This window comes from Panthera uncia, chromosome B4, assembly GCF_023721935.1.
Source record: "Panthera uncia isolate 11264 chromosome B4, Puncia_PCG_1.0, whole genome shotgun sequence".
Taxonomy (NCBI): Eukaryota; Metazoa; Chordata; class Mammalia; order Carnivora; family Felidae; genus Panthera; species Panthera uncia.
This window is the reverse complement of record NC_064809.1, coordinates 62,109,385-62,123,631: the sequence shown is the minus strand read 5'-3', so window position 1 is coordinate 62,123,631 and position 14,247 is coordinate 62,109,385. Positions and strand designations below refer to the sequence as shown.

The window sequence follows — 14,247 nt, the reverse complement described above, 5'->3', positions numbered from 1 at the left end:
TCTCAAAATAAATAAATAAACATTTAAGGGGTGCTGGAGTGGCTTAGTTGGTTGAGCGACTCAGGTTCAGCTCAGGTCATGATCTCACAGTTGATGGGTTCGAGCCCTGCATGGGGCTTACTGCTTTCAGCCTGTCATGGAGCCTGCTTTGGATCCTCTGTTCTCCTCTCTCTCTGCTCCTCACCTGCTCACACTATCTCTCTCAAAAAATAAATAAAACATTAAAAAAACTTAAAAGAAAAAAGTTTAAAAGAAATGCCTGATGTCAAGCCATTGCCAATGATTTTTTGAGGCTCTACAGAGTGTCATGGCTAACTTGTGATTAATGTACTTTTTACACTTAAAATTGTGAATTAAATAAGAATTTTTAATAATAAAACAATTCTCGATGAGTCCTTGGTTCATTACCTATTTTGCAAACCTTATTTGACTTTGAGACACGTGTATATTTTTGTAAAAATCATCCAATGTCAAATAAAAAATCCTTTTCAGTTAAATTCAGATTATTCTCATCAATTACCCATTTTTTTGTGGATTTTTTGCCCACAAAGTATCTTTATATAGATTAGATTTAGCAAGTTTTTAGAAAATTGTGTTTAAAGAAACACACGTACAATTGGGGCACAGTTTGTTGAGCATCAGTCAGTTGAGTGGCTCAGTCAGTTGAGCATCCAACTCTTGATTTCGGCTGAGGTCACGATCTCATGGTTCATGAGATTTGGCCCCTCCTCAGGCTCTGTGCTGACAGCATGAAGCCTGCTTGAGATTCTCTCTCTCCCTCTCTCTCTGCCCCTCCCCTGCTTGCTCTCACTCTCAAAAAAAAGAAACATATACAATTCACCATCTTAATTTCTTAGTGAACAGTAGGATTAAGTATATTCACATTGTTATGCAGTCAATCTCTAGAATTTTTCATCTTGTAACACTGGAACTTTATACCTGTTGGACACTTCCCTTCCCCATGTCCCCCTCCTTCCAGCCCTTGGCAACTACCATTCTACTTTCTATTTCTATGAATTGACTACTTTAAATACCTCATATAAGTAGAATCACATAACATTGGTCTTTTTGTGACTGGCTTATTTCACTCAACGTAAGTGAACCTTAGGGTTCATCCATGTTTTAGCATGTGTCAGAATTTCCTTCCTTTTTAAGGTTGAATGATATTCCAGTGGGTGTATATGCCACATTTTATTTATCCATTTATCCATTGACAGACACTTGAGTTGCTTTATCTCTTAGCTACTGTGAGTAATGCTACTAAAAACATAGATGTGCAAATATCTCTTCAAGTCTCTACTTTTAGTTCTTTTGGATATATACCCAGAAGTAGAATTTCAGCAAGTTTTTAATACCTAGCTGTTGCCAAGCACCCTTTGGTTTTCTATGTTTGTAATATAGATGTGCTTTTAATAGGTCCAGTATATCCCATTATATAACTGGCCATAACTATTTTAACCAGATTCCTCTTGCTAGATATTTAGGATATTACAAATAATTTACTGTTATAAACGACACTTTATACATAAAATATTATGTACATATATTTTTGTACACTTAAATGATAAATTCCTAGAATTGGAACTGATAGGTTAAATGATCTTATCTGTATATTTTTAATTTATTCCATATATCATTATTTTAGTCCATTCTTTTTTTAATTTAGTGGTTTTTTTAAGTTTATTCCTTTTGAGAGAGAGGGAGAGCACGAGCAGGGGAGGAAAAGAGAGAGAGAGAGAGAGAGAGAATCCTAATCAAGCTCTGTGCTGTCAGTGTGGAGCCTGATGCAGGGCTTGAACTCACAAACTGTGAGATCCTGAGCTTAGTTGAAACCAAGAGTCAGGTGCTTAACCTACTGAGCCACCCAGGCGTCCCTGATCTATATATTTTTAAGCTTTTGATAGATACTGCCAAATAGAAAGCTCTTACCAACTTGTGAAAATACTTTTTCCTCCACACCTTTATTGTGATTTTCTTTCAAATTTTTGTCAACATGATAAGCAAAATGTGGTTCATTTTCCCCATTGAATTTTTGAGGTTGAACTTTTTCATATTGATTTGCATTTGTACTCTGTCTTTTGTAATATCTTCATGAGCTTTAGGCAATCTTTGTTGCTGTTATAATAGTTTATTATGAAAACAGGTCAGTGTGGGGACAAGGGGACAAACAAGCATGTTTAGGTTAGCTCAAGTGAAGTGTGGCACAGGTTCTTCACTTTGAAACCATACTTGGTGAGGTCAAGCGTCAGGTTCTCTTTTGTTAGAAAACTTGTAATCCTTGGGGCACCTGGGTGGCTCAGTTGGTTAGGCATCCAACTCTTTTTTTTTTTTTTTTAATGTTTATTTATTTTTGAGAGAGAGAGAGAGAAAGAGAAAGTGTGAACAGAGGAGAGGCAGAGAAAGAGAGAGACACAATCTCAAGCAGGCTCCAGGCTCTGAGCTGTCTATATAGAGCCTGACACAGGGCTCAAACTTGTGAACTGCAAGATCATGACCTCAGCCAAAGTCAGACGCTTAACTGACTGAGCCACCCATTCCCCCCTAGGCATCCAACTTTTGATCTCACCTCAGGTCTTGGTCTCAGGGTCATGAGTTCAAGCCCTGAGTTGGGCTCCACACTGGGTGTAAAACCTACTTAAAATAAAAAGAAAGAAAACTTGTAATTCTTGCTCTTGTTTTGAGAGCTTCCAGAGGCTATCCTCTTCATTTTGCAATATTGTAGGGCATTGTTGGCAGTATCTGAGATGAATTTCTGGAGCCAGAGAGATGAGCCGAATTATGCATGTGCTAGAGGCCTGAAAGCCAGCATCAGGTGACATCAAGTGGTAACCAGTCACTGCACCCAGGATTGTAGGTGTGTAATCTTCCAGCTCTATCATCATGTTCACCAAAGGTGTGCTGGACACTACCAGCCTCATTATCTCCATTGGCAGCACTTTGCAGTATGCAAATCTCATTAGACATGGCCTCCCCCTGGGACACTGAGCCACCAGCCAACCCTGGAACTGCCTTGTGCCACTACATGTCCTGTGCCCTCTGCCTCAGGTCTAACTGCAGACCCCTCAGCTGTCCCAGTGGGGCTGACCTTGTTCTTTACAATGACTGGTTAGGGGGCTCAGTCGGTTAAGCGTCCAATTTCAGCTCAGGTCATGATCTTGCGGTTTGTGACTTCGAGCCCTGCATCGGGCTCTGTGCTGACAACTGGAGCCTGAAGCCTGCTTCGGATTCTGTGTCTCCTCCTCTCTCCGCCTCTCCCATGCTCATGCTCTGTCTGTCTCTGTCTCTCAATAATAAATAAACCTTAAAAAAAATGTAAAAAAAAACAAAACAATGACACTGGTTAGAAAGGGGCTGAGATGGCGGAGGCAAGGCCATCTCAAAGTCTGCATATAAGCCACTGTGAGGCAAATTTTTGACAGTATATTCTGTATAATGTGGTAAAGCATAATTTTTTAAATATCCAAATAGCTTTATTTTATTTTGCTTACCTTAGATATTAGCACATTAATTTTTTTTTAAGTTTATTCATTTTGAGAAAGATAGAGACAGGGCGAGTTGGGGAGGGGCAGAGAGAGGAAGAGACTGAGAATCCCAAGCAGGCTCTGCACTGTCAGCAGAGAGCCCCACGTGAGGCTTGAACTCACAAAACCATGAGATCATGACCTGAGCTGAAACTGAGAGTTGGACACTTAACCAACTGAGCCACCCAGGCACCCCAACCTATTAATTTCTTAACATGCATTTACTGACCACTCACTACATAGTAGGCCCTATACCAAGTTCTGAAAATTGTGAGATTAAAAATACAGTCATTGTTCTCTGGCAGATGATGGTACAGTAAGGAAGACAGACACATAAACAAATAATTATAATAGAATTGTAATAGTTTTAGTGAGATGAATAATTACTGTGATGGAAATAAAGTTAAGGTACTGTGGAAACATGTAGATGGGGCTCTAGTAGTGATAAGTATTTAGAGAAGGCTTTGCAAAGGAACTGTTACCTAAGGAAAAAGTGGAACTTAGCCAGACACTACAAGGGAAAGGGACCTCCTGGGCAGAGAAAAAGTGTATACAGAGGCACAGAAACCTATGAAAACATGTTAGATTCAGTGAATGAACTATAGGCAAATTATTTGACTGCCTGTGGGGTGGTGGTAAGAAATGAGGTAGGAAAGGGACACATCATGAAGAGCCTCATATGCCATGCTGACAGATGTCTTAAATATGAAAATAATGTCTTTTACACATTCACCACTTTGAGTATCAAAGAAAAAATAATTTTCCTAAAATATTTAAATATCTCAAATCATACCTAAAAAAGAAAGCTCTTTTATTTCTTGATTCAGTTAAAAAGAATTGTCTTGTTTCCACTAAGTAATTGCCTTATTAAAAAGAATGTGACATTTCAGCCAGTCTTGAAGAAAACATAGAACTGGAAACAATAAACATAGAATATCCACAGCAAGTGGGAGAATTGTGCTGAAAGAAATATAAACCATTTATATCAGTCTTTCAGTGTCTGGTAGAAGAGGGAAAAGTATATAATTGATTTTCACTCTCCATGTGAGAGTTTTCCATAATCAAACCAGAAAATAGCCCAGGGTGCTACTTGCCATTACTAGAAGAATTTATTTTCTTTAAGATTGAACATTTTTCCTACCGATAGTAAAAAAAAAAAAAAAAAAAAAAAGTGGCCACGCTATTAGGTATTTGATTTGACTGCTTAAAACCCTGGACCTTTCAGCCTAGGTCCAATCAGGAAACAGATTAAACCATATCTGTACTTTAAACAGAGGAATATAATATGAAGAATGACTAAGCTATAATAGAAAGTGTCTATAAAGACGTGAAGAGGGGCGCCTGGGTGGCTCAGTTGGTTAAGCGTCCAACTTCGGCTCAGGTCATGATCTCATGGTTCGTGAGTTCAAGCCCTGCGTTGGGCTTTGTGCTGACAGCTCAGAGCCTGGAGCCCACTTTGGATTCTGTGTCTTCCTCTCTCTCTGCCCCTCTCCTGCTCATGCTCTTTCTCTCTCTCTGTCAATAATAAACATTAAACAAAATTTTAAAAAAAGATAAGAAGAAAACTCGTAACAGATACCCAAGGAAGGACAAACTTGGAGGGTAACCCATTTCCTAGGGCTAAGCTTTGTAGTTCATTGAAGAAAGAGCAGTTGCAGCCCAGTGGAGAAGGTCGATGGGTTGCCTGGTCCAGAGCTGATCCTCAGTCACTGGGCAAGTGGAAAACAAACCTCTGAGGTACAAGTGAGCTTGAAGCTGGTGAGTGGGAACACAGAAGTTGTCAGGACACCACTGTGGGTATGAAATCTGGGTATGTGATATCTGTGTTAGGGGGGCCATGGAAAGATGACTACTGGCCCAATCATTGAGGCTACTCCCACTCGGCATGTGGCTGGGGAAGTATACAACCAGATGTCTTCACATATCCACACTACGGATCAACCGTGCAAAAGGAGCAAAAACAAACAAAACACTGCGGTTGTACTGTGGAACTAGGAAGAGAAGCTCCTTCCTGCAGTGTCTCAGCATTACCTTCTACTGGCAAAGCTTAACATTGTGCTTACTGTAAAAGAAAATGCTTAGACCATTACTAAGTACTAAGTACTAAGTGAATTTGGAACTAAGAGGCAATAAATATGTAACTGACACAGGATCTGACTGCTTACAGTCTTGAGCCTTTCACCAATGTCTGGCTTATAATTGAGAAAGAAATATTAAAGTAGCCCTGACATCGAGGAACTGATCTAGCGCTTAAACTAGGGCTCACTGTAAGTGCACACTGATCCGATGCTCACAGCTGAGCCCTGTTGTTCTATAGAACATATAAATAGTCTCACAGGAACATCTACTTCAAGCAAGATCACTGTGCACCTCACAAAATACCAAACGTCCTCTTCTCTTGCTGAATTAGTAGCTGCTGTTCTACTTTCTTACCAAGTACAGTTCTAGCCACCCCCCTTAGTCTGCATTCCCCATAGGTCAGATTTATTGAGATACCCTGTCATAGAACTGCCTTGATTTTTTTTTTTTAATTTTAGAGAGAGAGAGTGCACATGAAAGCAGGGGAGAGGGGCAGAGAGAGAGAGAGAGAGAGAGGAAGAGAGAAAGAGGGAATCCCAAGCAGGCTCCCTACTAAGCACTGAGCCTGATGCAGGACTTTATCCTACAACCTTGGGATCATGACCTAAGCCAAAATCAAGAGTCAGGTGCTCAACCAGCTGAGCCACTCAGGCACTCCTAGAATTGCCTTGATTTCTGACAGTATCTAATCCAAAACAAATCTCTACTTCCTTAGACCCTACCTAAAATTGTCCCAACCCAGCCCAAATGCTGTAATACATTATCTCTAAACCCTGTCTCTTACTTACTAAGACGTTCCACAGATCCCCATAGTGTGTGTTCTCCCTCTCCATAAGGAATAAGTAGTAAACCCAACTTGTTCAAATACAGGTGTGTTTCTGAAGTTTTTAACTGAAGTGCATTGACAGAATAAATGATTACTACTAAGTATTTCTCAACCGAATGGATCTTCTCACTCCTCCTTTTCCTTAAAAACATTCTTAAGTAAGGTTTTTATAAGTTGGAGGTGGGTAAGGGACTGGAGGAAGAATATCCCCCTACTTTAAATTACTTAAAGGTATTTTAGATTTTTCTCCCATTTAATGTGTAAAAACTGTAATTCTTTTTTAAAATCTAGATTTTAATGTTTGGTTTTTTTTTTTAAGAAGTTAGCTAAGTTTGAAACAGACTTTTTTAAAGGAAATAAGTGTCTTAGAAAACTAATCTTTAATCAACAATACCAAAAAAACTCCTGAAAATAGTTTATTTTGATCACGATTTTTAGAACCATAAAACTCCATAGAAACCCACAGTAAATCTAATAGCAGTTTTTAAAAGTTAGCAAACATACACCAGAACAATCAAGTTATTTTTCTAATAGTCCATCTATATAATACATACTGTACATTTTGAACATAGTCAAATCATAAAATATGTGAATGAGATTACTATGAAGTTAATTTTTTTCTTTCTCTTAAGTTTTCAATGAGCTCTGTGTTTCTCAGACTTCAGGAGTGACATGTGGAATACCTCTCCCTGGTAGAGCAACATTTTGCTTTCATTCTCTCTTTTTTTTAATTTTTAATTTTTATTTTTAGAGAGTACACAAGTAGGGGAGAGGGGCAAAGGGAGAGAGAGAGAGAGAGAGAGAGAGAGAGAGAGAGAATGAATCCCAAACATGCTCTGTGCTTAGCGTGGAGTCCGACACAGGCCTCAATCCCACAACCCTGGGATCATGACCTGAGCCAAAACCAAGAGTTGGACGTTCAACTGACTGAACCACCCTGGCACCCTGTGCTTTCATTCTATCGTCACTTCCAAAAAGCTGTGGAAGCTTCCTGAAGGTCCCTTCCTACTATGAAAGGCCTTTGAAAACTTGCATTATATTCCACTATTAAAATCTTTACATTTTTAATATAGAGGAGGGAAAAAAATGTTTAAATTTGATTGTTTCCAAACAGTAGTTCTGATCCATATAAGTTCTGGACACTTAAACATAGTAAGTATGAGTCAGTTGGTAAAAATTCTCTGTAATGAGCAGTATCCACAGCTTAGTAAATGGGTATTTGAATTTTCTTCATAATGTGGCCATGCAGATAATTAAGTGAATATATGAATATGCAAGAAGTGTGATTTTTGAGTGCATAGTTTATTGTCTGAGTAGTTACCATTTTCTCCTACTGAAAAATTAAAAGTTCTTTAGTCTCTTCTGGACAAAATCTAATCAAGTCTATTTAAGTTGTAGATATGCAGCAAAATTATATAGTATTATTCCAGCAATCATTTATTTATTAAAAAATACCTTTGAGGGGCACCTGGGTGGCTCGGTCAGTTAAGCATCATGCCCAGGTTGTGATCTCTCAGTCATGAGATTGAGCCCCCTTGTTGGGCTTTGTACATGTGGAGCCTGCTTGAGATTCTCTTTCCTTCTCTCTCTGTCCTTCCCTCACTTGTGTGCTCTCTCAAATTCTCAATATAAATATTAAAAAAAAAAAAAATACACACACACATACATATGTATGTATATATATTCCTATAAACAGGTTTTCACCTAAAAATTTACATCTTTTTAAAAACTTTTTTTAAATGTTTATTTTTTGGAAGGAGTCACAGAATCTGAAGCAGGCTCCAGGCTCTCAGCTGCCAGCACAGAGCCCAATGTGAGGCTTGAATTCACGAACCACGACATCATGACCCGAGCCCCAAGTCAGACGCTTAACCAACTGAGCCACCCAGGCGCCCTTAACATTTACATCTTAATAGTGAATCAAATAAGGAAACTTCTAATTTACTTAGGCTATGAATAGCTGATGATTCATTACCAAAAACCCACTGTAGACTATTAAAGATAGTTGTATACGAATTATAAAACAACACAAGAAAGACTTTTAAGCAGAAAACATCCTGTTTATGCTTGGACAGGTGTTCTTTGGGTGGACATGAACCAGATAGCATCTGGTCATTTTCTTTAACCTTTTTTAAAAGACTCCTCAAAATCTTCCTTCCCCAGATTTTACTCCTTTTGTGCTTAGTGAATTCTGTGAGAGCGAAATTACAAGTCCATAATATCTCTTAATTTTTAAATTCTTAAATCAAATTCTTAAATCCAAAAAAATTCAGAAAATCAAAGATTCTTTTTGTAACTCATTTATTAGAAAACCAGACTTGAACCAGGCCTATTTAAATTCTTTATCTTGCCTACTAGGACACTCATAAAGTTTGCTGCAGAAATATTAATGTGTTTTTTTACAGGGCCCTGCCCCGGCTATTTCATGTATGTGGTATATGCACAATATTACCTTTATAAATTTAAAGAAAAAAACTGAATTCTAAACACATCTGCCTCTAAAGGTTTAAGTAGGGATTATAGACAGTGGTTATATAAAGTAATCCATGGCAGAGTGGTTTAAGAGGACACTTTATTTGTAACTATGTGAAGTAATGGACATTAGCCAGACTTACTGTGGTAATCATTTTGCAATATATACATAAATTATTATGTGTACACCTAAAACTAATAGTATTATATGTCAATTATATCTAAAATGAGGAGGGGGCACTTTAATATTATAAGCAGTTTTTAGTTTTGATAAATTAATTAATGTAAACAAAACACAGGCAAAAACCAACTTTTGATTTTCTGGTAACTTTCACTTTGTTTTTAAATTTGATAGTTATGTAGTTGGGGGTTAAATATAGGACGTATGATTATGAATGCATGTATTTGTTTGATTTCTTATACCCACGAAATGAAGGCTAAAATAAATATTATCAGGATAACCATAGGCCATCATCACCATGATCATACATACAAGAAAAAAAAGAGCCTCTGAATTAGGGATTATATAGATCTGCATGTATACAAAAAGTGATCAGTAGCAATATTCTTATACATTTTCAATAGGAGACATGCCAAGAACAATTCTGTTAGTTCTTGTTTCCTTCACATTTTAAGGGAATGTAAATTTACATACTGGTGATTTCAGAAGCAAAAATATGATAAGGTTTCCCACCTATTCCTACCCCCTTAATACCATTCAAGTGGAAACCATTTAACTCTTTAATTATAGTGGGATAGACCTATTTTCTGCATGATCATAAAGAAACATTTTATTTATTAGAACAAGAGTTTATTCTGGAAATTAATATTTTCAAGCTTAATGCAGTGATTATGTTTTTATTTGGAATCTTCCCCTCCTTTTTTCCTTGTTCTGTACAGATTATCAACGCTTGATGACTGTGGCGGAAGGCATCACCACACTTTTGTTCCCATTTCAATGGCAGCATGTTTATGTGCCCATCCTCCCTGCTTCTCTGCTACATTTTCTTGATGCTCCTGTCCCTTATCTGATGGGCCTTCAGTCAAAAGAAGGAACTGACCGTTCTAAACTAGAACTTCCTCAAGAGGTAAAACTTATAATGGGTGATGAAGCATTTGCTGTTTGTTGATTTAGGTCAAGGCCACTTTTCTTAGCATTGTCTTTGTCTAAACTGTGTCTCTGACTGTCCTGAATTTTCCAAGTAGGGCTAAGGTAGAGCCTGAACCATAGAGTGCAGCTGACTCCTGATGCTTGCTGGGACTAGTCATTAGTTAAGTAAGCATGGTTCAGACAGGACAGTGGCAAGTTTTCACAGCGATAAATCTGTGAGGAGGGAGCAACAGTAGCATTATCTAGTTGCTTTATTATTCAAATAGCATTTAATTCCTTTTTCCCCTCATTTATTTTATAAATTCTACTTTTAAACAAAATAGCCCAGGTTTTCACATCTTCACATCATTAATTGAGATGAATTTGATTCTTGACTTCCTTCAAATGAAAAGTAACATCTTTCAGCAAACTATATATAATGGAAATATCAAATACTTTAGTATTCTTTGTTTTCAGACCTAAAGCTAGTTATCAGCTTTTTTCTAAATGTCAGCTTGGCTAGGTGATTGAGATAAAAACTCTAACCCCTAGCTTTTAGGCCACCTTACTGTTACTGTGCTTTCTGTGTGTTGTATTTTCAGATGTTGTTTAAGAAAATTAGGAATTCTTGAAAGTATTTTGAATATAGTTTTTATCTGTTGTTAATGGTACTCAGAATTGGACTGTAAAACCTTTGAAATGAAATAGTGATGAGAGTGCCATGGCCTATTAAAAAACATTAAATAGTTAACTATATGATATTATTAGCTATTTAATTAGCATCTTTCTTAATAAGATCTTTCATGCTGTGCTGTGCTTTTATTTGTTCTTATTTCCCATAGAGATTCTCATTTTAATAAGTGAATTTAAAATAACATACTAAGCTACAGCTGTTATACCCATTAATGATTCCTGTAATCATCCATTGCTTACTTTATTCCAATGAATATTTCCCTTCCAAAATTAACATTTTTGTTCAGGGAAAAATAGCTTGATTGGGATCATATAAAATGCTTGTAAAAGTTGTCTTGCTCTTTTGAGCTTATGCATGTTCTCTGCTTTTGCCTCCCCATTATCTCTCTTTTCTCTATTACCTGAACTCTCTTGTTTTCTCTTTTATTAGATTAATCTAAGTATCTTGTCAGTTCAAAAAGTAATCCTTTAAATTTTCAAGGAAAAAGAAATAGATTAGCCAAATGTATTTTAAATGCAATTTAAGTTTAAGGACTTAAATAGTGACATGTTTTAGTTTCTTGTTGAGTATCTGGTCTGTTTGTATATTAATCAAGTGATATTTTATAAGACAGTATGTTTTGGTATATAAATATTATCTTCCCATTTTTACATGAGTTATAATTGTTGAGAGTTTTTAAATGCCAACTATATATTTTTGGAGTGGGGAAATCTTTCTGTCTCCCTATATGTGTATATTTTCTGACTCTAAAGATAAAAATTCTGAAAGTTCTTGCAGCAGTGACTTTGATTTTCTAACTTTTTACTTTTTAAATCAATACGTTTTTAAGTTTATTTATTTGTTTTTTGAGAGACAGAGAGAGTGAGAGAGAGCACAAGCAGGGGAGGGGCAGAGAGAGAGAGAAGGAGACACAGAATCCGAAGCAGGCTCCAGGCTTCTAAGCGTCAGCACAGAGCCCAGTGCAGATCTCGAACTCATGAACTGTGAGATCATGACCTGAGCCAAGGTCAGATGCTCAACTGACTGAGCCACTCAGGTGCCCCAGTCAATACTCTTTAATAAATGTACATATCCATCTATTCGTAGAGTAGAATAATATGAAATAACCTGGGTCAGCTGTGAAAATAGCAGTGCTTCTGTATAGAAAGTATATGTTAGTACATCATTATTTTGGAAGAAAATGCTAACAGCTGACCCAGATTATTTCATACTCTTCTACTCTATGAATAGATGGGTATGTACATTTATTAAAGAGGATTGATTTAACGAGTTAAAAGTTTAGAAAATCACAGACATTGCTGCATTAGCTCTCAGAATTTTTAAGTTTGCTTATCTTTAGAATAAAAAAAATACACACAGATCACTTTGTGCTCATAACATTTTACAATGAGATAAATAATCTACTTCACATAATTTGAGGAAGATGTAGGTATAAAAATAGCCATTTTTAAAATTGACTTAAATGCACTCACTAGTAATACTCACCTCCTCCCTCCTTTCCCTGAAAACTATAAAATAAAATAATAGTTAAAAATAGTGATGGGAAAAAAAATAGTGACAGGGCTTCTTAGAATAGTTATGAAGATGATAAGTTTGCAAAATGATTATTTTAAGAAGGTATGATTTTAGTTGTTAGCTAACTAATGTAACTACATAGACTTATAATTAACCACCCACTTACTTTCCCCATAGTTCTAAAATGATAGGCACAGGTAGCCATTTGTTAAATTGTTTTTTCAGGGGGTGGGGTAGAGAAAGTGACGGTAGAAGGATACAGCACTGGGGATGAGCTGCAGAGAAGGGTACTTCACTTATTCCCATTCTTGCTTGTCTTTACAGTAAATGGTGGGCAAGAAATCCAGAGAAAAACTGAAATTGCTTTTTCTACTTTGTTTTTGTTATGTCTTGCCCCTGAGATTCTGTGGGAATATTTTAAATATTCTCTCCATGGGGCACCTGGGTGGCTCAGTCGGTTGAGCGTCCGACTTTGGCTCAGGTCATGATCTCATGGTTCGTGGATTCAAGTCCTCTTTTGGGCTCTGTGCTGACAGCTTGGAACCTGAAGCCTGCTTCAAGTTCTGTGTCTCCCTCTCTCTCTGCGCCTCACCCACTCATGCTGTCTCTCTCTCAAAAATGAATAAACATTAAAAAAAAAATTTAAATATTCTCCTCCAGTTTACCCTTATGCCAGCTTAACTTCAGCCGTTGAGAAACTATATTCCTTAGTAAGCATGGAGAGAGCTGCCCTGGCCTCACATTCCTGGATACTTCCTCCTCCTGTGTACATCTTTGGGGTTCCACAAAATGACTGTCTCCTTGAGTCTTATTCATTCATTCACCAAACAGTGTCTTCTCATACACTACCAGTGTAGGATACATTAGAAGACATCAAGATAAATAAGATGTAATTTTTGCTTTCCAAAGTAAGTCATTTACAAATATCAATAACAGAGGTTAAAAAAATAATTAAGAGGAATGAATGAACTAAGCATATATGCAGAGGAAATCAGAATACCTTTAGGGTAGGGACATGGGAAAGCTTCGTGGCAGAAGAAATGATTAAACTTTAAGTCTTTGTTCCCTTTCTTTTAAGGGAACTTTTCTCTTTTTTTTGCATTTTTCATTTTTAACTAGACGTGATTACTTACCATGAATGTGTGTAAGCAGCATTGATAGTAAAAAATAGAGAAATATTTAGTCCTAAAACAATATAAGATTGAGATGTCAAGAGTGTTTTTTATTGCATATGTAATATTTCTTGAGCTCTCCTGATAGAATTTTTATTTTTATTTTTATTTTTTTCTGTTGGAATTTTTTAGTTTAATGGTATTAAAAGTGAAAAAGTGACTTAGCAGAATGCCCTATTATATGGAGTTCTTGTTTGTTTTAGAAAAAAGGCTTTTCGGTTTTTCTTCCATAAGTCTTCAAAATGCAACTTAACAGTCCTATTTTTAGTTCGCGATAATCAAAGCCCCAACTTGGCCCCAATCTAAGCAGTCATAGGAGGGTATGAGAGACTCATGGAATCATGAAGGCAGGCCAGTTAGCTGTGGTGCTGGAACACCCGCCTTGCCCTACGGCCCTTTCAGCTCAGCAGTGGTTATATGAGCATAACAAGCTTTAAAATTTCCCAGATGTATCATTTTCTCTTTTCATAGAAGGATAGAGGAAGATAGCAGGAAGGCATTAATGAAGGAGATGGTACAAAATGTAAGTGGTGGGAGGTTGCTGGCTAACATTTAGATTAACAAGTTAGTGAATTTTTTTCTTCCATTTTTAAAGATACTGAATCATCCATTTGAATTATAGTGACCTACTTTCTCCCCCTAAGTCTTTCAACATACCCTGCTTTCTAGAGACTATAGTTACATATATAAGGATGTGGATTTACAGAAAACTGTAGGCAGCAATACTGTCTTCAGCAAGATTTGACTTCACCTCTTATTTTAATTAGAGGAAACTACTGATGTTGGAAATGAGGAAAATTGTAGGGAAAAAATCTTTTAAGCCACCAGGCTGTTTGAGGATGCTTATCTAGAACAGGTGTCAGGAAGTCACCTAACTT

General features: G+C 36.9%; 1 protein-coding gene across 3 annotated transcripts in view; it reads left to right on the top strand.

The window, feature by feature from the left end:
- Nucleotides 1-14,247, top strand: part of DENND5B (DENN domain containing 5B) — a 182,607-nt gene that overhangs the window by 95,847 nt on the left and 72,513 nt on the right. For all 3 annotated transcript variants that reach the window (XR_007456619.1, XM_049625243.1, XM_049625244.1), the window contains one exon: nt 9,799-9,986. Coding sequence is in view for 2 of the 3 variants with exons in the window: in XM_049625243.1 (XP_049481200.1) it covers nt 9,799-9,986 (188 nt within the window). In the remaining variant the exon portion in view is untranslated. The remainder of the gene's footprint in view (nt 1-9,798; nt 9,987-14,247) is intronic.